General features: G+C 41.1%; 1 protein-coding gene across 1 annotated transcript in view; it reads right to left on the reverse strand.

Moving 5' to 3' along the window:
* The window catches only part of HTR7 (5-hydroxytryptamine receptor 7), a 79,858-nt gene extending 55,583 nt beyond the window's left edge, over positions 1–24,275 (reverse strand). The window contains exon 1 of the mRNA XM_065920004.1: positions 23,607–24,275. Within this exon, the coding sequence (XP_065776076.1) occupies positions 23,607–24,151 (545 nt within the window). The 5' untranslated portion in view covers positions 24,152–24,275. The remainder of the gene's footprint in view (positions 1–23,606) is intronic.
* Positions 24,276–26,773: the final 2,498 nt, after the last annotated feature.

Here is a 26,773-nt window from a genome sequence, read left to right on the forward strand (position 1 = left end):
GGGTCAAAGTCATCCCAGGAAGATGTGAGCCAGCAAAACTGCCCTATTAACAAAGGAAATAAGTCAATAACTTCCTCAACTTGTGTTCTGCCAGTCACTGTCTTTTGCCACGGGAGTCACAAGAAGTCAGCCCAGTGTGCCTTCTGAGTTCTGGTTCTGCCACTTAGTCAGTTTCTTCAACAGACACTTTCTCCGTGCTTCAGTTTTCTCTTTATAGAATGTAATGGTTTAACTACATAACCTCTAGAATCCTCTGTCAACCAGCAATCAGCAAGATATAGACTGTACACTCAAATCAGAACAATTCAAGGAGACCATTTACAGAGGAATGGGCAGGAGGTAGGGAAAGTACAAAGGACAGAGGAGCCACAGAAGAATAACCACCATCTCAGGAAAAGGAAGAAGGAGGCAGTTACAGGACAGAAGGAAGGAGTCGTGTAGCAAGGGCCACCATGGATGACCAGCGACTCCCAATACAGGGTACAGCCAGTGCCAGATGACCACCCTGCAGAAAGGGCTGGGTCTCCCTTTCATATCTTTCACTGGACTTGCTGTTGGCTGAACCCAACCAGGAGCCAAAGAGCACATCCGTTTTCCAGGGAGAACAGACTGGAGAAGGAGAGAGAGTAAGACCCGGAGATAGGAACCAGCACAGGTTCTTTGAAGTTTTAACACTCGCTGATTCTGTTTGTCTGGCACTTTGAGGGGACAACTTGACCTCGTTTGACCACTGACATGGCAAACGTGGACCTTCTGGGCAGTCAGGAATGGGTCTAGAGCAACATTCCCAACAAGGTCAGCCCCTATCCTATCCCTGTACAGAATATTTCCAGGTCCTGAAATCATGCTCCTAGGTGAGCCCTGAAAGTCCAGACATGTTATTTGATTTTCATCTTTAGAAGAGAATACATAATCTAAAAGGAATAGACCATATTTTCCATCTACTTCTCTGTGAAGCATAAGAGTTAAGATACCAATGCTGAAATCAGATCAAATCAAACCCAAGTTTGGTTCCCCGTTCTGATTCTGGGTAACTCAATTAAACTCTCTAAGCTTCTCCTTGTCTGTAAAATGGGGATAACAGAACCTACTATGTGATTGGGAAGATTCAGAGATGGTCAGCATGTAGCACAGGCCCTGAGTGATACAAGGCAACCTTAATCCTTCACTGGGTATTCATCTAACAACATTTCTTGGGGCGTTGTTAATGACTACTACCTGAGTTATTTTCCTCCTCCTTCATTCTGACTCTGAAGGACTCCTTCAAATGACTTTCTAGGGTTCCCAAAATGCCAACAATCAATCACAGATTTTTACTGAGGCTACACATTAAACAAATTTGTTTGAAGAGTTATCACCTCAGACAAGACAAAATGAATAGCTTTCAGAGGAAAAATTGTTCATTTTGAAATCATAAATCTTACACATTGAAAATAAAATCAAACCCAAAGAAGACATAAATCAATCATCACATAACACCATTGAAAAACATAATTTAGAAAAAGGAAACTTGGATTCTATCAAAGGGATTCATTTTGTCCAGTGCCTTTAATGACTATATAATCCTATTTTTGAAAACCTTGGGGGACTTGGGCAATTATCTATAGAAACACAAAGATAACATAAGGATGGATAAAAGATCACTGTACAACAGAATGTGACAATACAAAATATCACGAGTACAGCAAACATCAGGTTTTAGAGATCTAGCTGGGGCATAGAGAAGAAATAACTAAAGAGAATATTCCTGACACAGAAGCCAAGATTCAGAGACATCACAATTGAGCTGTTCATGCTCATCTGGCCCATCCACATTTCCAGACTGTGTTCTTAGTCCTGGGCACTGGAAGAGGCTGAGGGTGAGCAAATCCTATTTGTCTTCCAGATACTGCTTCTGCTTTTGGAGTATCCAAAGTCTACTGGGGAGGTAGAATCATAAACAACCATCCAGAGAACATGATGGACATGGTGCCATAACACAAATCAATATGGGAACATAAATCCAGGGGGAAGGAGAGTCAAAGTACTAATGGCTTTCTATAAGTTAGCTTTGGCTATGTAACAAACTAACCTAAAAGCCTATGGTTTAAACACTAGCCATTCATCCAGCTAACTATTTGGTGGGTCAGTGGGCCTGTTCTGGGCCAAGCAAGTTCGGTTCATCTCAAGTGGGTTATGTCTGTGTTCAGGTGATAGATCTGCAGGCGCCTGAATAGTTTTGCATGACTTCTATTCACCTGACTGGTAACTGGCAGCCAGGGAACTCGGAGGACTAAGCCATGGGTCTCTCGTCATCCAAACGGAGCTCCTTCACATAGGTTCCCAAAGCAGCAAAAGAAGGCAAATTCCAAGTCTCTGTATACATCATGTTTGCTGAAGTCCCATCAGCCAAAGCACAAAAGAAGATCAAGTCGAGTCAGTGTGGGAAGGGCTGTACAGACACACTTGAAAGGCAAATAGCGTTGGGAAGAACTGGGAGCCATTTTTATAATCTATCATAAGGCTACCCACAAGTGACATTTGAGGGGAATGTAACAGTCTCCAAGGAATTCACCAGGGGAGGAACTATTCCCTGGAAAAAGAATCAAAACAGAAACCAGCGTGGAAATGGAAAAATGCGCCACAGACCCACCAAAAATGGATTAAGAGAAGTTCTGGAGGCAAGGTTCGATTTCATCATTTGATTTCTTTTTTGAGGAAGTTTATTTGAAATATTCATGGCTGTAGTGAATCCCATCATACTGTCTCCAGTGTCTAATCTTGTCCCTGGGATTTGGTAGCTAACCCACTAAGGCTGCTGGGGATGTTTATACAGTACATCCTGCAGGCAAAAACCCCATTATCTGACCATCCTTACAGGGAGACCTTAAAGAAAAAACAACCTGGAAATGAAATCCACAGCATCTTTATAAGTCATGAGAAGCAGAACTGTGCCTTCAAAGACATAGAAAAAATGCTCCTGGTATCTATAATAAGGACCCCACTCAAGGCAGTAAGGAAACAAGACCCACCAAAGCAGAACTGAGTCATAAATCATGTGGCTTCTATGTCCCTCTTTCATTTTCCCTCTCTGTTTCATACATAATGTCTTAAATAGTCACAAATAGTCTTAATGTGTGTGTCTTAAATGACACAAATAGTCAATTTTCCCCAGCTTCATTCATTTATTGATTCACTTATCCAGGAAATATTTATTAAGACCTTTCACCTATCAACAGAAGCTGGGAGCAGACAGAGACTTTTTTTAAAAAGATATCTCTGTCTTCAAGAATGTAGCATTTGGTGTGTGGTGGACAGAGAAATACAATGAACTACATTTCAGCCTCATGATCACAGAGAAGGAAGCTCAGAGTGGTAAGGGAGAGTCTGGGAGGGGCATCTAAGCCAGACCAAGATGTCAGGGACAGCCTCCTAGAAACCAGGCCATGCTAGCTTCATCATGAAGAATACTTGGGAAATAAGCAGAAAAGAGGAGGGCATTCCAGGCAGAGGAAATAGAATGCACTGAGACATGAAAACAAAGGAAGACATGGTATATTGGAGAAAATGGAAGCAGCCCCCATACTTCTTATGATACACAGGAGGTACACAGAGAAAGGACAAAAGCAGGAAACAGCTAGGATGTTATCTGAGGAGTGATGGTGCATCACAAATGCTCCTCTCCCCATTATCTAAAGCATTATATAAGGTACCAATTATTTATCCTTGCTGACTGACCCACTGAGCACAACTCAGCATGACTGAATTCAAGTCCCTGACGCCTCAAGCAGCATCTGAACGAAATCATGGAACTGACTTTGGCTCCTATTTCTGGCACCCTTGGACAGGCAGGGTGGTGCGCGGACAGGCTGGCATTCCCTGAAGCCTCATCAAGATCCCATATAGACTCTTCCTGAAGCAAAGCTGATTTACTCTTTCCTTTTAGGATAAAAGAGGAGTGTCAGAAAAGTCAGCAGTGAACCTTCCCATTCAAACAACTCTCCAATCCCAGAGGGCTGCCCTGAGTCGCTGGTAGAACTCAATTCTCTGGCACATTAATATTATTAATATTAGCATTACTAATATTAATAATAATAACTGCTCTCAATCAGTGGGTATTTTATGTAAGTCAGGCCCTTGGCTAAACTCCTCATGTATATAATCTCATTTATTCCTCACATTAACTCCATGGAGATACTTCTATCATACATGAGAAATGAGGTTTAGAAATAAGGTCTAGTAACTCACAGTTCAGTTCATTTCAGTCGTTCAGTTGTGTCCGACTCTTTGCGACCCCATGGACTACAGCACGCCAGGCTTCCCTGTCCAGCACCAACTCAGAGCTTGCTCAAACTCATGGCCATCAAGTTGGTGATGCTATGTAACCATCTCATCCTCTATCATCCCCTTCTCCTCCTGCCTTCAATCTTTCCCAGCATCAGGGTCTTTTCCAACAAGTCAGTTCTTCTCATCAGGTGGCCAAAGTATTGGAGTTTTAGCTTCAGCATCAGTCCTTCCAATGAATATTCAGGACTGATCTCCTTTAGGATGGACTGATTGAATCTCCTTGTAGTCCAAGGAACTCTCAAGAGTCTTTTCCAACACCACAGTTCAAAAGCATCAATTCTCCAGTGCTCAGCTTTCTTTATAGTCCAACTCTCACACACATACATGACAACTGGAAAAACCAGAGCTTTGACTAGACAGTTCTTTGTTGGCAAGGTCACAGTTAGGAGTCAGAGAAACGGAATCTGGCTTCTGACTCTGGCCCTTCCCCAGTTCTATGGGAATCCTGGTCTAAACAACCAGCATTGCTGACCTTTCTTAACCAAAGCTCCCCTACTCTACTCCCAAGTTTAGCAGACTCATTTATTCATTCAAGGATATTTTTGTATCCCCACTAGTGTACATGAGCCTGCAGAAGATCAATCAGACACAGTCTCAAGCCTAAAGTGTTTCAACTCTAGTAGGATATTCATTAAATCCATTGATCCATTCATTCAATTAATATGATTAAGCACCCACTGTGTGCCAGAAAATCCGTAAGCACTAAGAAAAACAGAATTTAAGACATGCACATAAATAATTGTCATAAGGGTCACTGTAGCAGATATAGAGTTGAAATGTAGGTTTCCAGACTCTCAAAGCTAACCTTCTTCAAAGAGTTGACTCTAGTCATTGGCTGTACTTCCTTCTTCTCAATCTCTCTTCACTTTGCTCCATGTGGGCTTCCATACCACTTTTTCACTGAAACCACTCTTCTTAGGATCACCAGTGACCTCAAGGTCACCCCATTGTATGGCCATTTTCCTAGCCTTATCTTACAACTGTTTTTGACACAATTGATCTTTGTCAAAACCTGTTTCCCTTAATTTCCATGATGGCACTCTCCAGATGTTTCTATTTCACTGACCGTGTCCATGTTTTAAACCATGCTGACTCCTTCTCTTCTCTTTACCGCTAAATATTTTACTTCCCTAAGAACTAGTAGCTGGATCCCACCCTATGGCTTTATACATCATTTCCAATGATGTTCAAATTTGTATCTCCAGTCCTACTTCTCTCTGGAATCCTAGATTCTTATATCCAAATGTCTATTGATATCCAACTTATCATTCAAAACAGAACTCTTGGAAAAGCAAATCAAAACTACAGTGACGTATCACTTCACACCAGTCAGAATGGCCATCATTAAAAAGTCTACAAATAACAAATGCTGGAAAGGGTGTGGAGAGAAGTGAACCCTCTTCACTGTTCGTTGGAATGTAAATTGGTGCAGCTACTATGGATAACATACATATAGAGATTCCTCAAAAAACTAAAAATAAAGTTGCCATATGATCCAGTAATCCCACTCCAGGGTACATATCTGGGCAAAATTATAAAACAAAAACAATACTGTACATATAACATACAGTACTGTTCACAATAGCCAAGACATGAAACAACCTGAACGTCCATCACCAGATGAATGGATAAAGAAGATGTGGTATATACAGACAATGGAATGGTACTCAGCTATAAAAAAGAATGAAATAATGCCATCTACCAGCAATATGGATGGACCTAGAGATTATCATACTAAGTGAAGTCAGAGAGAGAAAGACAAATACCAAATGACATTACTTATATGAGCAATCTAAAATACTGCACAAATGAACTTATCTATGAAACAGACATGAAGAAGAGACATATGGTTGCCAAGTGTAGGAGGAGAGAAGGACTAGGGGTTTAGGGTTAGCTGGATACAAACTAGTATATATAGAGTGGATAAACAACAAGGTCGTAGTGTATAGCAAGGGGAACTATATTCAACATCCTGTGGTAAACCATAATGGAAAAGAATATGAAAAAGCATGTGTGTGTGTGTGTGCGTGTGTGCGCGCGCGTGTGCAACCAAATCACTACTGTACAGCAGAAATTAATACAACATTGTAAATCAACTATACATCAAGAAAATAAAATGCATAAAAACTATATAAAATGAAACAAATAAATAAATAATAGAATTCTTGATTTTTACCACCAGTTCTGCAACTCTCTTATTTGGTCAACAGCGTAACCATCAACTGAGCTGCTTGAGCCCAAAGCACAAGGTCATCCTTTGTCCTTCTCTGTCATCTAATCCCTCAGTCTGTTGGGTTATTCATGTCCAGCTCTTTGCAACCCCATGGATTCAGCACGCCAGGCTTCCCTGTCCTTCACTATTTCCCAGAGTTTGCTCAAACTCGTGTCCATTGATGCCATCCAACTATCTCATCCTCTGTTGCCCTCTTCTCTTCCTGCTCTCAGTCTTTCCCAGCATCAAGGTCTTTTCCAATGAGCCATCTCTTTGCATGAGGTGGCCAAAGTATTGTAGCTTCAGCTTCAGCATCAGTCCTTCCAATGAATATTCAGGATTGATTTCCTTTAGGATTGACTGGTATGATCTCTTTGCTGACCAAGGGACTCTCAAGAGTCTTCTCCAGCACCACCCTTCAAAAGCATGAATTCTTCGGCGCTCAGTCTTCTTTATGGTCAAACTCTCACATCTATACATGACTACTGGAAAAACCATAGCTTTGACTACAAGGACCTTTGTTGGCAAAGTGATCCCTCAGTTAGTCCTGTCAATGTACAGCCCAGATGTATCTCAAATCCTTCCACTTTTCTCCAACTTCACTCTTTTAATCTTCTTTTATCTTAACAACTACAGAATCTTTCCCATTGGTCTCTCAACTTTCATTCTCACTCCTTTCCATTCCATTCTCCACAAAGTAACCACAAGGAACTATTAAGACTATAAACCAGATCATGTCACCCAAGACTCCAAAGTCTTCAAGGGTTCCACTTTATTTAGAAAAAAACCCACTCTCTTTACCTGTCCCAAACCTCAATACAACTGTGACCACTGCTCTACCGTCATCACCTTCTGGGCTTTCCCTTGAACGCTCTACTCCAGTCACACTGGCCCACGGCCTTTGCACCAGCTGTTGCCTTTGCCTAAAATGTTCTTCCTCCTGATCTTCTCACAGCCAGATCCATCACATTTCTTACACCTCAGTATATATGTCACCTCCTCAGGATCACCCACTCTAACACATCATTCTGTTTTAATTTTTCATCTGGCACTTATCACTAATGAATCAGCGTGCATGTGTGTATGAGGCTTTTTTTAGTTTATCTGTTCCTCGTCTATTTATTTTTACTCAAATATAAAGTTCAAGACAGCAAAGGCCTCATCTGCTTTATTTAGGATAAACAAGAGTAACCAATTAAGATTAAGTAATCAATAAATACTGAAGATGTGAATAGATGAATCCCCTAGGATTCCCTTAACTTTAAAAAGGGCAATTTTTCTATGTTAAGAAACTGCTATTGTGACCCCGAAAGGAAGCCAGAGTGATAGAAGCCTCCAGTATTCAGAAAACTGTCAACTATGAAACTGTGAGGCAATCTATTTTTCAAAATAGGAGATTCTGCAAAGACTTCTCTTGAGAATATCAGAGATATCTTCAAACTAAATGTATAGAATATACATTTCCCAAAAATAAAATTCTGAAATATTCGGGCAGCTGGGACGGATTGATGATAGATAGCTTGAAGCATGCCATTTAAGTCTCCCCATGTCTGACTATAAATATTGATAGCCCCCATGAGGTGTATGGTTCTGCCTGATGTTCCAGATAAAAGAACCATTTGGAAGGAAGAAAGCAATCCAGCTGCCTCCCTTTGAGAGAGTGGGAAATATTATCAGAATGCCCAGAAATACAGAATTTGAATCAGAACAGAGGCCAGGATGAAAGTGAGAATACAAACTGGCTAAACAGGCAAAAATAAAGCTCCCCAAATAGATGCACTGGAGATGCGCCCCCGAAGGCCCACAGCTGCTCAGCCTCCAGGGGCTGGCATCCTGTACTTCAATAGGCAACATCAGAAGCAGGAGCACGTAGGTCTGACCTCACAGTCCTCGTTGTGCAGCAGCCTTAACAAGAATTCTTCAGTCACAGAGAGGATGCTCAAAAACAGACCATAGAGTACTGGGGGTTTTATCGATGGAAGTGCTCAAACCAACCAATTGTTTGCAACCAGAAGCTAAGTGATTCACGAATCCCTTCAAGAAAGGTCATACCACACAGGGATTGACTGAAAAGCAGTATGTACAACCTAACTTTTTAAAGGTACAAATGTTCTGGTATGTGAAAAAAATAGTTTATGCTCAACTAGATAACCTCTTGAGGACGAGGCTGTGTCTTTCTACACCTTTGTATCCCGACAGTACTTAAATACCCAGTAGGCAAACAACAAGGGTTTGCTTAGTAAATAAAGGTCAGCCCCACCATCTCCTCTAACCTGCTTGCCCATGTACCCTCTCTCTACCTGTCACCTCCCCTCCCTCTCTTCTCTCTCTCCATCCATATCTACCCCCACTTACCTACCCCTCTTTTTACCCTCCCCCTTTACACACACACACATACATACTTGGCCTCTTTGTTAGGGCCTCTTGCTCAGATTCCAACTTAAATCTTTGAAAGAAAGTGCTAATCACTTCAGTCGTGTCTGACTCTTTGTGACCTCATGGACTATAGTCCACCAGGCTCCTCTGTCCACGGGATTCTCCAGGCAAGAATATTGGAGTGGGTTGCCATTCCCTTCTCCAGGGGATCTTCCTGATTTAGGGATAAAACCGAGGTCTCCTGCATTGCAGGCAGATTCTTTAACATCTGAGCCACAGAATGGATCTTAATATTCCATAATATTCCACAGTGACCTCACCTTAACTGTAACCCAAGAGCTAATGGATGGACTGGAGGGGGGGATGCCCTGGATCAATGTTAGAGGAAAATGTGCCAGAAGACATCTGGTCATTGTCCCTGTCTGAGCAGCCTGATACCTATGGCTTTCCTTCTGGGTTTCATTGGCTCAGTCCAAATATGTTTTATTCATTGAAATAGAAAGAGTCTGGGATTTTTGTTTCATTGTGCCTACCTTTTCACCCTGCTTCATGGCACAGCAAAGATGATAATAAAAAGCTGGCTCCCAGGCTCTAAGCTGCTAAATTTTTGCATCACTAGGGCTTTGTTTATGTCAATGTTCTGCACATGCGTGGGAGAGCAGAAAGTGACTCACCAGTTTACTATGCCTTAATGGGATGACCCCTCAGGACTGTCCAGTTGCCTCCACACTGCTTCTGTTTCATCACACAATCTCCCAACCCTAATTTGGTTTCCAAAAAAATTCCCCAAGAGGAATATTTCATAAGAAGCTGGAGAATAAGAAGGTAAGGCCAGACATTTGGGAATCAGAGGTACCCACCTTCCCTCTCCTCCTTTCTTCTTCCCTCTGTCAATCCATATGGATTAACTGAACACCTACTATGTAGCAAGTATTATGCTGGGGGCGGGGCACGCAGTCTCCAACAAGAGAGACCTTGGTCCTGCCATGTCTGCTGTATGGACAGTCCCGCAAATCATGAATCCACTACAGTTAATTAAAAACCGGTAATTACAGACCGAGGTGAGTGAAAGGAAGAAAAACTGCAGGAAGTTATAAGACCAAGAAAGTCTGGGGATTCTCAGAATGCTTCCATGAGGCAGTAACATCTAGTCAAGGACCCGTCTGAAGAGTGATAAGAATTAACTCACCCAAGAGGCACATAAGAGTGTCAGGGTATGGGGTGGGGAATAGGCAATAAAAAGACTTGTGAAGTCCCTGAACAGCAAAATGTCAAGGAAGTGAAAGAAGCTCAGAGTTGCCAAAATGTGGGGGGAAGAGAGACAGGGGGAGGGAGAGAGATGATCTATAAGATAGAGAATTGAATTGAATCAGACTAAATCTTGGGTAGAAGTCGGCAGACTCCAGCAGCATTAAATCTGGTCCCCGCCTATTTTTGTATATCAGCCCCCATCAGCTAAGAATGCTTTCATATGTTTTAATAGTTGAAAAAATAAAAAGAATAATAGTTAATAATGTGAAAATCATATGAAATTCTAACTGCACTGGCCATAAATAAAGTTTTATTGGAACACAGCCATGCCTGTTCATTTACATACAGTCTACAGCTGCTTTCATGCTACAGAAGCAGAACTGGGTAGTTGCAACAGAGACCATATGGTACACAAACCCAAAATATTTACTATCTAGCCTTTTACTGAAAAAAAATTGCCAACCCCTGATCTAGTAAGATACACAGAAATCAGATTATAAAATCTTTTAAATTACATTAAAAATTTAGTATCTTATCCCCAAAGCAGGGGAACTCATTAACCCATTAAAGAGTGTGAAGAGGAGAACAGCATAATTCAGTAGTGCCCAAACCTGTCTGCACACTGGACTAACCTAGGATGCTTCCAAAATATAATGCATAAGTTTTGCCCCTAGTGCTGTACATCAGCCGGGTTTGTGTATGGCCTGGGTATGGGTTTTGGAATTTTTTTGAAGATTCCAAGGTGATTCTGGTGTGCAGGTAACTTTGGGAACCATGGATACAATCACATTTACATTTTTATAAGATCACCCTAACTCAGGGCTTCTCCCTCTGGCTAGATACACATTAGAATCACCTGAGGGATATTTTCAAACACAATGATGCCCAGGCCCACTTCACATAAGGATCTATACAGACAGGCTCCAAGCACTGATATATTTTAACTGCCCAGATTATTCTAACATACACCCAGGCTTACACGCTCTGTTATCAATGTGTGGCAAGAGTAGCTACAGGGAGAGTCCTGCAAGGCTACTTCAAGGGGTCCAAGTTAAAGATAACAGAGACTTGGGTTGAGTTTCTGGTCCTGGGAGTGGGGAGAAGAAAAGTGAAGGGACAGTCAGTAGGATCTGGTGATGGGCTGGTGACAGTGAGGGGCTGGGTGGGAAGTTTCAAAGGTGATACCTAAATGTCTAGCAAAGAAAATGGGTGCAGCCTAATGCCACTTACTTGGATGGGAACCTTGTAAGAGGAACAAGTTTAGGGGGTAAGAACATTAGTTCTATTATTCTGACATCTTGTTGAAAGAGAGGATATCTTGATGGAGTTAAGTCAGATTGAGGCTACAAAGGAGGCTGGGGTCAAATTACAATAGGTCTTGAATGCTATACTCACAATATCCTCCTCATTCAGCAAGCAAGGGTGACAATGTAGTAGAAGAACACATCAGGGCTTTTGATTCAGTTGGTGTTCTTGCTCTGTACAGTGTGTGTGTTTCCTCAGCTTCCTCATCTACAAAATGGGATTTGAAATGTTCATACTCTGTCTCCTATACCTTTGGCCAGCAGACCTCAATGTCAGCAGAGGCCTCAGTAAACACCCTTACAAAGGTGTTATCAAGATTAACTGAGATATTATGTGTAAAGTCTCTATGAATTCATGTAGCACAGAAGTCCCTTGTTCCTAAATGTCCATTCCAAGATGAACGGACAAAGAAGACATAGTATACACATACAATACAATACTGTTCTGTGTTGTGCTTAGTCGATTCAATCATATTCAACTCTTTGCGACCACATGGACTGTAGCCCACTGGCTCCTCTGTCCATGGGGATTCTCCAGGCAAGAATACTGGAGTGCATTGCCATGCCCTCCTCCAGGGGATGTTCCCAACCCAGGGATCGAACCCAGGTCTCCCGCATTGCAGGCACATTCATCTGAGCCACCAGGAAAACCCAAAAATACTGGAGTGGGTAGCCTATCCCTTCTCCAGGAGAACTGCCTGACCCAGGAATCGAATTGGGGTCTCCTGCACTGCAGGCAGATTCTTTACCAGCTGAGCTACCACCTGGCCATAAAACAGAATAAAATAATGCCATCTGCAGCAACATGGATGGGTCTAGAGATTACCATACCAAGTGAAGTAAGTCAGAAAGAGAAAGACATACACCATAAGATATTACTTATATGTGGAATCTAAAATAAGACACAAATTAACTTATCTATGAAACAGAAACAGACTCACAAACATAGAGAACAGACTTATGGTTGCCAAGGAGGAGGGAGAGTTGGGGAGGGATAGAGTGGGAGTTTGGAATAAGCAGATGCAAACTATTATATATAGAATGGATAAACAACAAGGTGCTACTGTACAGCACAGGGAACTAGATTCAATATTCTAAAATAAAACATAATGGAAAAGAATTTTTTAAAATAGTAGTCATTATTCCCAAAGGAGAATGACACAGTGACACTTCACAATGATGCTTTAGGAAGTATATAGAACATTAGTGTGAAGGATACACACATAGGATAAAAAACTGGCACTAAGATTTAGAAGTTGTGACAGACAACATAACAATATCTGTTCAACCACTACTAAGAAGTCAGGGACATGCAATCCAGTAGAGTCCGTAATGCTTCAGGGTCCCTGCTACCCTCCAAGTTCAGTTCGCCTCCTTCTCAAGCATGGCCCTGGTAGGTTGTCCGGCTTGACCATGAGTTCTAGCCACTGTACTCACTATCCAGTTGACAAGATGGAGGGGAAAAAAAAACAAAAAGAAAAGGATTCTATCAACTCTCAAAGAATATATACATGCTGAAAATTAATTTTAAAGATGATCAAGGATGACTTCCTTCAAAGAGAAAGGGGATCCAGAGAAGCCAGAAGGCACCCTGCACTGCTGACTGCAGCAGAATTAAAGCCAAGAGCAGAACTCAGATGACTGAGGCGAATGAGTCATGGTACCTGGAGAGGAAGCAAGGCTTCAGCCAGACACCAGTCAGAATTAAAGATTATGGCTCTTGCAAATTAGCCAGAGGAGTTCCTGCAACTGTGGACAATCCAAAGACGAGCCCTGCCCTCACACATGAGGCTGAAAGCCAACAGATGCTGACTGCATTAAAACAGTAACTGCATCTGCTCAGATTAACCACACATCTGATGTAAATCCTAAACACCTCACAAGATGTCATCAAATAAATACTTCTGTCCCTTTAATATAAAATAAAATATAGATGTAAGAAGTTGCCGAAAATACACATGGATATTTTCATAGTAACTTTTAGAGAACCCTCAAGATACCTTGCCTGTATCTACCTCTACAGGCCGGAGATAAAACATTATGCCATCTCAAAAGCATGCCTTTCTGATCACCATGATTCTTCCCACCTAGAAGTAATTAATCACTATTCTTGTTCTCATGATGTAGATTTCCTTTCTTTTCTTTATAATATTTCCATTTCTATTATCTCCAAATAATGTTGCTTGTTTCTATTTTCACATGAATAGAATTACATTATATGTGTTCTTTTTACTCTGCTTCTTTGGCTCAGCATCATGTTTGCGGCTTCAAAGCATTATATTTATGGGTGAAAGGCCACAATGTCTAAAATTTGAGTTAAAATACTGTGAAGAAGGAGTTACAATGTAAACATTAAATACTTTGTGATGGATGGATCAGGCTCTTTATACTAGACTCTTGGCTCTTAAATTTTAAGTTTCAAAATTTTTATAATAAAAAATTGCTTAAATTACTTTGTGAGATTCCTTTTACTACAGCAATTTTCATTGCTGTATAGCAACAGTTTTCTAAGTAAGGTCTCAAAATCAAGAGCATCAGAATCATTTGGAAATTTGTTTGAAATGCAAATCACTGGGCTCCACCCCAGACTTACTGAATCAGAAGCTCTTGGAATGACGCCCAGTAATCTGTGTGTTAATAAACCCTCCAGATAATTCTGATGACGCTCAAGTTTGATAATCACTACTGAATAGTATTCTATTATGTAAATGTTCCACAGTTTATCCATTCTACTATTGATACATTTATATATTAATATATTTCAAGTTTGGGGGTTTCAAATTTGTGAATATTATAGATAGTTTGTACAAGACTTTTGGTGACAAGAGCCTCTGACATATACCTACCGGAACAATAACAGAATCACAGGGTATGCATATTAATATTACCTGATAATGCCAACTATTTTCAAAGTGGTTCACCAATTCACAGTCCCACTAGTAACTGTAGGAAGGTTCTCTCCGCGCTACATACTTGCCAATATATGGTATTTTTCAGATATATTCATTGTTGCCATTTCAGAGGGTTAAGCACTTTTAAGCTTTCTAAGTTGGGATCAAAAATCATGTATTAGGGAATAGAATTCCGGACATGAAATCATAGTATTGCAACTATATTAGTTGGCAGATCTGCATGGAATAAGCCTGACATAGGAAGAATTTGGCATGATAGAGAAACTGGAAAAGGCCAATATGATTATACTATGAAAAGCAAAGTGAAATACAGTACAAAATGTTGTTGGAGGTAAGAGAGGAACAAATCAGGGACCCTGTAAGCATGCTAAAGACTTTGAACTATATTCCTAGTGAAATCAAAAGCCAATGAAGGTTTTTAAGCAGGAAATTTACATGGCTATATTTCTCCATCTGTATATTTAAAATCTTTCAGGCACACATCCAATTCTCCCTATAATGGAGTTGCTTAATGCTTCAGACTATGCTTCTGCTAAAAACAACTAGAATAGCTGGATAAAGCACAAATACATACACACACCTGCTTAAAGGCATAGCAGAGTTTTTAAGACAACAAGTAATTGCGGGGACAAACCCCAGAGATAAGGGAACCACAAAGAGAGGAGCCAAAATTATGCAGTCATTCTTTCCCTTGGGACATTTGCCTAAAGTAGTGCAGGAGTAAGGGGCTGAGGATCCAGGCAAACAACCTCAACACAGTTGCTATTAAGAGGCAAAAATACCAGAAGAAATTTCAGTAGTCTCTTGAGGAAAGAAAGACAAAACTTAAGAGCCCTGAGATGCCAAGATCGAAATAAAACAAGCAGAAAACGAAGCCCAGCACTTGGCTGGTATTCCCCTCTAGACATCTGCTCAAGTCTAAAGCTGTGCAGGGCATGAGGCTAAGAAGACAAGGAGAAGGCTCCCAAAAACACTTTCAGCGAGAATTTTGATAGTCTCACACTGCTGAGGAGAGAAAAGCGTTCTGGTCTAGCTGCAGGGGGGAAGTCTCTGAGAATACCCTATGCTCTTAGCTGCGGTTCCAAAAGGCTACAACCTAGAAAGAGGCATTGGTAAGTGGCACACACAGCTTTATCAAAACTAAAACAACGCCTATGGTCAGCTAAGTCCCCTGCTGGATTATAATAATCAGTCCCCGCAATGTGCATGTCTGGAAGTTTTTTCTCTGGAGATAAAATCACATACAACATTCACAATTTTTCATACAAAATGTTGAGTATACAATCAAAGCTAATTAAACATGCCAAGACACAAAGCACAAACCCAGAGGGGAATAAAAAACATATCACAGACAAAGAAATCACAAGTGATACAGGTATTAGAGTTAGTAGGAAAAGAGTCTAACTATGATTAATATATTCAGAAATATAATAAGAAGGTGGGAAAATTCATAAAGGCAAAGAATTTCACCACAGAATTAGAATCAATAAAAAGAATCAAGTGCAAAAAACAGGATCAAAAATAACTTCTAGTACTGTAAAATTAAAACTACTGAGCAACATATTAGACATAGCAAAAGACATGATTAATAAATAGGAAGGTAGGTCAAAATTCTTCAAAGCTGAAGCACAGAGAAAAGCTAAAATGGAAAAGAAAGAAGAGTAAGATACGCTTGTGATAAAGGGAAAAGACCTAAATTACATAACTTTGAAGACAGAAGAAGAGAGAAAGAAAGGGCAACAAAAGTATTTAAAGAGATACAACCAAGTTAGAGATACCAATGCACAAACACAAAAGTTACTAAGAACTTCATCAGGGTTGACAGCAAATATACAATAGAAAATAATCAATAATGCCAAACCTAGGGACATCACAGAAAGATGGAGAAAACTAAAGGCAGAAAGAAAATCCTAAAAGTAACCAAAGGTAAAAAAACACAATATCTTCAAAAAAGTTTTGATAATGTTGGTTAATGACTGACTTTCCAACAGAAAGGATGGAAGCCTAAAGACAATGGAATAAGATTTTTAAAGTGCTGGGAAAAAACCTTCATTAATAGAATGACATACTTAGAGAAAATATCATTCAAAATGATAGTAAAATTAGGATATTTTCAGATAAGTAGAAACTGAGAGGATCTCTCAGCAGTAAACCCTCACTTTGAAAAAATGCTAATAAAAGTCTAATGGGCATAAGAAAATGATCCCAGATGAAAGCATGGCAATGTAGGGAAAAAAATAAAGAGTAATGGAAAAGGTAAACATGTGGGTATATAAGAATGAATATTGATTGTTTAAAGTAACAATAAAAATTCTAATACATTTTTAAAATGTGTATTTTAGATTAAAATACATCTATAAAATGAAAGATGTGAGAGGGTATATAAAATTAAAATGCAATAAGGTATCTTATTATGCACTACATTTACCCAAAAGAAATGAAAATATGTACACAAAATGATTTATACATTATATATTTATAGAAGTACTGTTAGTGACAGGCTTCCTAGGTGGCACTAGTGGTAAATAATCCACTTGCCAATGCAGGAGATGCAAGAGACATGGGTTCAATCCATGGGCTGGGAATGATCCCTGGAGTAGGAAACAGCAACCCACTCCAGTAATCTTGCCTGGAAAATTCCATAGACAGAGGAGCCTGAAAGGCTACAGTCCATGGAGCCGTAAAGATTCAGACACGGCTGAGCACACACCCCTACCTAATTCCTAGTATCCATGGTTAGTGACAGGTAGAAACTGAAAACAATTCAAATGTGCATCTATAGGTGACCTGATAATCAAATTAAATGGAATACCACTCAGGAAAAAAAGGAACAAAATACTGACAGACTAAAAACTATTGATGAATCACACGTATAGGTTTAGAGTGAGCAAAAAAAGATGCCAGGTTTAAAAGTACACAGTATACTATTCCACTTTGTGAGGTTTTGACCAAGAGAAACTAGTTTCTGATGCTAACAATCAGGATAACTGTTATCTTTGGGAGTAATATAAACTGGGAACAAATAAGAAGGGACCTCTGGCTAGCTAGTAATGTTCCATTTCTTGATCCAGTTACATTCATGGGTTCACTTCATAGAAAGGGATCAAGCTTCACATTTAGGATTGTTCATTTCTCTATATGTATTTCCAAAAAAAAAACCCAGAAAGTTATACACAAGATAACAAGACTCTATCAACCACTACAATATAGCTTGACCAGAATCATTAATATATATGCTACTCCCTAATTACCCCCACCTCCACCCCACTAGAGATAACTAACTACTCTCATAAATTTGGTGCTCACCATTCTTCTGCACTATCTTATATTTTGACTCCTTATATATAAGTTCACCTAAACAACATATAGAATTGTTTTGCATGTTTTTAAACTTTATATAAAAGATAATTTGATTTCTGTTTTTAAAAGATCATTCTAAAAATGGCACAAGAAAACTTCCTAGTATGACAAAATATTCTATATATTATTTAGAGTGTTGGTTAAATGTGTAAAAACGTTTGTCAAAGCACATCAAAATGTACATTTAATATCTGTGCATTTCAATAGGTAAATGTTACCTCATTTAAAACCACATTCTAGCATTTTCATAGGCAATGGATGAGAAGTGAAATCAGGAAGCCCAGTTAAAATATTACAGTAGATCTGGTGAGGGCCAAACTCATCTCTCTGAGAAGGAAGGAACTAAAGTCAGGCTGTGCTCATAGTTCTTTGAACAGCTTAACTGTGAAGTGAAGGGCTTCACAGGTGGCTCAGATGGTAAAGAACCTGCCTGCAATGCAGGAGACCCGGATTCAATCCTTGGGTAGGGAAGATCCCCTGGAGAAGGAAATGGCAACCCACTCCAATATTCTTGCCTAAAGAATCCTATGGAGGAGGAGGAGGAGTCTGGTGGGCTACAGTCCATGGGGTCACAAAGAGTCAGAGACAACTAAGGAATAATCCTTCCACTTCCCACTGTGAAGTGAAGAAGTGACTGGAGGGAGGAACAAGGCCAAAGAGAAGTTCTTAAAAATGGAAGATGGCTAGCAAACAGAATCCAACAACATATTAAAAAGATCATACATCATGACCAAGTGGGCTTTATCCCAGGAATGCAAGGATTCTTTAGTATCCACAAATCAATCAATGTAATACACCACATTAACAAATTGAAAGATAAAAACTATATGATTATCTCAATAGATGCAGAAAAAGCCTTTGACAAAATTCAACATCCATTTATGATAAAAAAAAACTCTCCAGAAAGCAGGAATAGAAGGAACATACCTCAACATAATAAAAGCTATATATGACAAACCCACAGCAATGGTGAAAAATTGAAAGCATTTCCCCTAAAATCAGGAACAAGACAAGGGTGCCCACTCTCACCACTACTATTCAACATAGTGTTGGAGGTTTTGGCCACAACAATCAGAGCAGAAAAAGAAATAAAAGGAAACCAGATAGGAAAAGAAGAAGTGAAACTCTTGCTGTTTGCAGATGACATGATCCTCTACATAGAAAACCCTAAAGACTCTACCAGAAAATTACTAGAGCTAATCAATGAATATAGTAAAGTTGCAAGATATAAAATTAACACACAGAAATCCCTTGCATTCCTATACACTAACAATGAGAAAACCAAAAGAGAAATTAAGGAAACAATACCATTCACCATTGCAACAAAAAGAATAAAATACTTAGGAGTATATCTACCTAAAGAAACAAAAGACCTATTCATAGAAAACTATAAAACACTGATGAAAGAAATCACAGAGGACACAAATAGATGGAGAAATATACAGTGTTCATGGATTGGAAGAATCAATATTGTGAAAATGAGTATACTACCCAAAGCAATCTATAGATTCAATGCAATCCCTATCAAGCTACCAACGGTATTTTTCACAGAACTAGAACAAATAATTTCACAATTTGTATGGAAATACAAAAAACCTCGAATAGCCAAAGCAATCTTGAGAAAGAAGAATGGAACTGGAGGAGTCAACCTGCCTGACTTCAGACTCTACTACAAAGCCACAGTCATCAAGACAGTATGGTACTGGCACAAAGACAGAAATATAGATCAATGGAACAGAATAGAAAGCCCAGAGATAAATCCACGAACCTATGGACACCTTATCTTCAACAAAGGAGGCAAGGATATACAATGGAAAAAAGACAACCTCTTTAACAAGTGGTGCTGGGAAAACTGGTCAACCACTTGTAAAAGAATGAAACTAGAACACTTTCTAATACCATACACAAAAATAAACTCAAAATGGATTAAAGATCTAAATGTAAGAGCAGAAACCATAAAACTCCTAGAGGAGAACATAGGCAAAACACTCTCTGACATAAATCACAAGATCCTCTATGACCCACTTCCCAGAATATTGGAAATAAAAGCAAAAATAAACAAATGGGACCTAATCAAACTTAAAAGTTTTTGCACAACAAAGGAAACTATAAGCAAGGTGAAAAGACAGCCTTCAGAATGGGAGAAAATAATAGCAAACGAAGAAACAAAGGATTAATCTCAAAAATATACAAGCAATTCCTGCAGCTCAATTTCAGAAAAATAAATGATCCAATCAAAAAATGGGCCAAAGATCTAAACAGACATTTCTCCAAAGAAGACATACAGATGGCTAACAAACACATGAAAAGATACTCAACATCACTCATTATCAGAGAAATGCAAATTAAAACCATAATGAGGTACCATTACATGCCAGTCAGAATGGCTACTATCCAAAAGTCTACAAGCAACAATGCTGGGAAAGATGTGGAGAAAAGGGAACCCTCTTACATTGTTGGTGGGAATGCAAACTAGTACAGCCACTATGGAGAACAGTGTGGAGATTCCTTAAAAAACTGGAAATAGAACTGCCATATGACCCAGCAATCCCACTCCTGGGCATACACACCGAGGAAACCAGATCTGAAAGAGACACGTGTACCCCAATGTTCATCGCAGCACTGTTTATAATAGCCAGGATATGGAAGCAACCTAGATGCCCATCAGCAGATGAATGGATAAGAAAGCTACGGTACATACACACAATGGAATATTACTCAGCCATTAAAAAGAATACATTTGAATCAGTTCTAATGAGATGGATAAAACTGGAGCCCATTATACAGAGTGAAGTAAGCCAGAAAGATAAAGACCAATACAGTATACTAACGCATATATATGGAATTTAGAAAGATGGTAACGATAAGCCTACATGCAAGACAGAAAAAGAGACACAGATGTATAGAACAGACTTCTGGACTCTATGGGAGAAGGCAAGGGTGGGATGATCTGAGAGAACAGCATTGAAACATGTATATTATCAAATGTGAAACAGATCGCCAGTCCAGGTTGGATGCATGAGACAAGTGCTTGGGGCTGGTGCACTGGGATGACCCAGAGGGATGGGATGGGGAGGGAGGTGGGAAGGAGGTTCAGGATGGGGAACACATGTAAATCCATGGCTGATTCATGTCAATGTATGGCAAAAACCACTATAATATTGTAAAAAAGAAAAAAAAGGAAGAGGAAGCTTGACCCTATTGAGAGGCAACACAGAAGACAAAGAAGAGATGAGGGTTTAAGGGCTGAGTCCTCTAGAAGGTGAGAGCGGATGGGATGGTCTGGTCTCTGCTGGGACACAATGCCTTCTTGCTTTTAACTAGAAGGAAGTAAAGGTACAGATGCAGGAAAAATTGTTTGGTGATAGAAAGACAAAGGAGTTTCCATTCAATGGCTGCTACTTCTTCAATGATCATGGGTCATTATCTATAAAGGGTGGAGATAGGAGTGTTGAAGCTTATGAAAAGGGGCATGAAATTCCACTGGAAAAGGCTGGGAAAGCATCCCAACATGGTGGGGAAAGGTTAAGAAAAAATCTAATGTTCTATTTTCCAAGGTTAAATGTCCAACAGGTATCCAAATCAAAAACAGGAATATTATTATTCATCTTTGCTTATGCTTCATGAAGCACAGTGTAAAAAATAATAGGTACATGAAAGAATGAAGATTAAATCTTTTCATATGTTCTTAGCACCTTTTTACATTGTTGGCCATATTCTACAATGGAACTGAAGAAAAATTAGAAACGATGCACCTTATCAATCAATCGCTATCAAATGCATTTTCCTTTTCCTCAGTTTTAGTTCTGTGTGTTCTTGGAAGAAAAACAATCTGTGTCTTCCAATGTTACAAATTTTTCATTTTATCAAAAACTGACATATTCATCCTCTAAAATAACTGTTCAGCAGAATTCACCAATAGGGCAATTTTCATTAAAAAAAAAACAACTAAGAGACAAACTCTGCATCCCTATGTTAACACAATTTGTGACAATCATAAGGATATAGCTGAAAAAGAAACTAGAAGCTCTTACCAAGAAGGATTAACCTGATCTCTGTATTGGAGATGTTTGTGCTGCTGCTAAGTCGCACGTGCATCATGAGTAAAGAAAAGTCTTCGGCTTGTGTACAGGAATCTCAGGGTGACCCCAGCCAACAATAAGCACACTGTGCTGTTTGTTTATCATTTATCAATTGTGAAATTGAAAAAAAAGATTATAAATGTATTACTTGCATTAGGAATTATTTTTATTACACTAAGCTCCATTGAAAAGGGCTCCATTCATGCACTGTTTTGGCTGGATGAACAGTCAGATTTTTACAGTTATAATTCAAGCATAAACTTACTACATATATTGAGTGCACTCTCCTAGTTCCTGTTGCCACAGTCAGACTATAAATGCGTATTTGCGGTCATGCTTAACTACAGTAATTCAGAACTTCAGTTGTCAAGTTTGGAGCTAATGTTCTCACGTATGCAGTTCATGTTCTATTCTTAAAAATAATTCCTTGTTTGCTATCAGAAGCTCCTAATATAATACACAAAATAGCAGGATCAATTTTTTAAAATAATCTATATCTTTAAATGTAAATACAATGTACTTTTTTCCCTGAAAATATTCCCTTTCTTCAGTAACTATAAACCCTTGGGAAGGAGTAAAACAGAAGAACATATTAAATATATACAAAACACACACAGAGAAAACAGCAATGTTTACCGGGAGGAAAGGAAGAAAAATCTCAGTTTTGTGCTAGACTATCCTTTGAGATATTTTTTTTAAGTGTGGAGGCACCAATTATTTCTCCTTTGCTGGAAGGTCTACACATTTAAAGGTTCTGTAGGTCCACTAAGAAAATAAGCAACTGTTTCTCTGTATCATTAAACACAACAGGATACCAGTCCCGTGCAGATTTTAAAACACTAACAAAATTCTAACTGTGAATATTAAGATTTAACATTCAGTTTAACATGACATTTAACATGTCAGTTTCAAGAGAAGCAAAGAGTTGTTTTGTCTCCAAAGAGCATTAGAACCATACTCCAAATTGTCAATTGCACAATATCTCTAGCACTGAAGGCTAGCTCCATTGCAGAATCTTATAATGCTAGAGTCGGAAGAAAACTTGCAGGTCTCCTATTCCAATCTGACACCCAAGACAGGAATTTTTTCCTCAGCATCGCTGACAGATGGTCAGTCTCTGTTTCAATTACTCCAGTGGGGGAGTTCTCAAGAGAAGATTCCCAAGGGATATGATGAAATGCTAGAATCAACCATTCAGACAGGGAGTACAGCTCCAATAAGCCTGTAGATACAGACAGCGCTGCCAGACACTAAAACCAGACTTCCAAAAGAAAGTGATTCAGAATCAGCAACGTTAAGACATGTAGACCCCCCAATCCTGGGACCACCCTAGGTCTTTTTATTGGCCTGGGAAGTAGCTTCTACAATCTGGGAAGCAAGGTGGCTTTTCTCCTGCTGGTTTCTTAAAGAATTGATTCTTTCAGGCTCACAGCAAGGGTTTGTTAAGACTCGGAGAGGATCAAATTTCTTCCTTCTGAAAACCAAGCCAAGGGACCCCCTGGTGGAATTGCTAATGCTTAAAATACTCCTAACTTTGGTCTTAAAATTCTCAGTACAATAAACGAGGGCATTCCGAGCTCTTCTTTTAAAGGTATATATAGGCTAAGCTGTAACTGAAGTAGTTTGGTTGGTGTAGGGTTGATGTGTGGGGGTTGATGGTTTAAGCGCAGCCCTTCATCCCGCCGTGAAGTCTGGTTTACCTGACCAGGAAAGGCGAGCGAGCGGGGCAAAGCTGCCAGCACACCCCCTGCTGGACCCCGTCACAGGGTTGCCCGGCCCTTACCTGTCGATGCTGATCACGCACAGGGTCATGATCGAGGCCGTGCAGCACATGACGTCCATGGCGATAAAGACGTTGCAGAAGAAATGGCCAAAGATCCACTTGCCCCCAATAAGGTCGGTGACGCTGACGAAGGGCATGACCGCCACGGCCACCGAGAGGTCGGCCAGAGCCAGGGACACGATCAGGTAGTTGGAGGGCTGGCGGAGCTTCTTGACGAAGCACACCGAAATCACCACCAGGCAGTTGCCGGCGATCGTCAGCAGCGTGATGAGCGTCAGGATGGAGCCGATCACAACTTTCTCGGCTCTGCCGTAGTTGATCTGCTCCCAGCAGCCGGAGGTATTGTCCCGCGGCGCGTCCCGTGTGGGCCCGGGGCTAGCCGTCACCTCCACGACCCCGTGCAGCAGGTGCGGCGCCCAGGAGCCCGCGACCGGGCCGGCGCCGTCGGGGCTCAGGTCTGGCAGCCCGCGCCCCACCTCCGGCAGGAAGAAAGAGCGGAGGTGCCCGTAGAGGTCCGGGCGGCCGCTGCTATTAACTTCCATCATCGTGCCGCTGTGCGCCGCTGCCCATGGAGCCGGCGTCCCCGCCACGCGCTGCGGCTTGCCGGCCCGGGGTCTTCACCTCGCCGGTTCCGCTCCGCTCGGCCCAGCCATGAGGCCCGCGCTGACCGCAGGGGGGCGCCCCGGCTCGGCCTCGCGGCTTCGCACGTCCCGGTCCCGCAGCCCGCAGCGGACAACACGGGAGCGCGGCCGCCCCGGGGACTACTTGCCAGAGACGTCTCCTGCACCCGACGGACGCCCGGGACGCGCGGGTTCGCAAGCCGGCGGGCCGGGCTCGGCTGGCCGCACCGCAGTCCGCAGCCCGCAGCCGCCGCTCCGCTCGGCCGAGAGCGCCCGGGAGGCAGCGGTAGAAGTTGCGGAGTGCGCCCCGCCCCTCGCGCCCGCCGCCGCCGCCGCCGCCGCCGCCGCTCCCCTGCGGCAGCCACGCCGCGTCCCCGTCGCCGCCGCCGCGTCCGGCCGCTGACCGCGCGCCCCGGGATCCCGGACGGGCTTCCCCGACTGGGCAGGGGCCGCCGCCTCTCCCGCGCCACCCCCCACCCACTGGGCCCGGGGAGGCGCGAGGAGCGCCTCCCGGGATCCCGAGCCGCCTCACCCGGGGGATCTTTCTTTCCGCGGGAGGCTCATACGCCCTCCGACAGATCCGAACTCCCTTGCAGTGGTCAGGATAGTTTAGTGGGGGAGGCCTAGGGAGCCAGCGGATGTCCGGACTCATTGGAAAATGAAGAACCCGGGGAGGATTTTTTTTTTTCTCTTTATTTTTAAAAAGACCAAAAAAAAAAAAAAAAAAAACCCTTTCTGAGCACTATACCAAGCAACAGATAATTTCCAATTCTTATTTTGACCACTGATGGGAGAAAACGAAGATGAAAAAAGAGAAGCAGCTGAATGGGGCGGGGGTGAGAGCTCAGATGGAGAAAAGGGACTGCGAGGGACGTCTTAGGGTCCTGGCACCTGGGAGGAGCTAGGGGCTCTGGAGAAGGCTCTGGAGAAGGGCCTTCAGAGAGCTTAAAAAAACCCATTGTTACAAACTCTCCAGGCGTCTAAAAACCGGCCTTTCCGCTCTGAAATAGACGTTGTTCAGACTTCAGAGCCTATGTTCAGACTTCAGAGCCTAATATATTGAAATATTCAGAGCCTAATATATTGAAATGAGAGCTAATTCTCCATGGTGTTCTGGAACTCTGGCACGTAAGAAACGACCGCTTATAATGTTCTGCAGAAGAATCCTGGAGATGTATGTTGATTTAATCCCTATTGCCTAAAATCCCCTTGGTATTGAAACCCTGTCAGGGTGGCTGGTTTTTTTATTTGTGAGACTTATTTCATTCCATTTTGTTCAAATATTTTATCGGAAGCTAGCAGTGATTTCTTTAGTTTAAAGACCCTTAAAAATAAGCAAATCTGTTTTCTAGTTAGGCCCTAGTGTATCATAAATAAGAAGAAAGGGAACAGAAACCTCAGAATATATTGATAGAGTGCTGGGTTGGGTAACACTCTTCATTATTCAAGGTTTTTCATTCGTCCTGTTTTTTCAGATAAGGAAACATAGTTGCTATTTCAGTCAGCTAGTAATAGGTTTCAAACCCAGGTTATTCTGATTACTATGTTCATATTCTTCCCTCTAAACATTCCCCCCAAAATTTGTTTAAGTGGAAAAAAATAAATCCCTAAATCTTGGGCCAATATTGACAGCTCTTTTACTACTGTGAACGTGTCAGGGGCTCTGGGGTAAGCGGATCAGTACATTCAGAGAAAGAGTGGAAGATAACATATAGATCACAGGGCAGCACTGTTTCATAGTTAAGAGGATGAGTTAGGAAGTGTCTTCGACCTTACCTAAGGGGACGACAGAGGATGAGATGGCTGAATGGCATCACCGACTCGATGGACATGAGTTTGAGTAAACTCCAGGAGTTTGTGATGGACAGGGAGGCCTGGCGTGCTGCGATTCATGGGATCGCAAAGAGTCGGACTCGACTGAGCCACAGAACTCACTGAACATAAGTTAGTATTAAACGTAATTTCAGACAGAAGAAAACTAGTTTGCAGTTGGAAGGCATCTGAAAAACCATTCTCTTCAATGAAGAGAGGGAAGTAGAGGCTGGGACAAGTGACTTGTCCAAGATCATTCGTGACTACATTGAAACGGATCAGGTTTTTGCTTTTGTGGTTTAGAATTGTCTCAAGGCCTCATAAAAATTCCTTAATGTAGTAAATTTCACACGATGTTCTGGGCTTTTCTCACTTTGACTTTTTAACTCATATTAACTCATTTTGGCTTTTCTTATTTTTTCCTTCTTGAGAACTGTAATCAGGGTCAGCTTACTTTCTTTCTTGGCTCTTTTAAGTAATATTCTACGTTAATTATTCAAAGAATCTGAAAAGCAATATTCTATATTTGAATCTACAGTCAGTATAATTTGCGACCTACTCTCTGGCCAGCCCTTACCCAACCCACTTAGGTTTCATAGCAGCTTCTGATGTTTTTTGCTTCTGTTTTTTTCATTGTAGACATATAAATGCACCAAATAATCAGTAAAATAGTACTTTCAAATTTTACTTCCTCTTCCACTTTCAATATAACATTAGTTCCAATCTCCCCTTTTT

Source organism: Muntiacus reevesi, chromosome 2, assembly GCF_963930625.1.
Source record: "Muntiacus reevesi chromosome 2, mMunRee1.1, whole genome shotgun sequence".
Classification (NCBI taxonomy): Eukaryota; Metazoa; Chordata; class Mammalia; order Artiodactyla; family Cervidae; genus Muntiacus; species Muntiacus reevesi.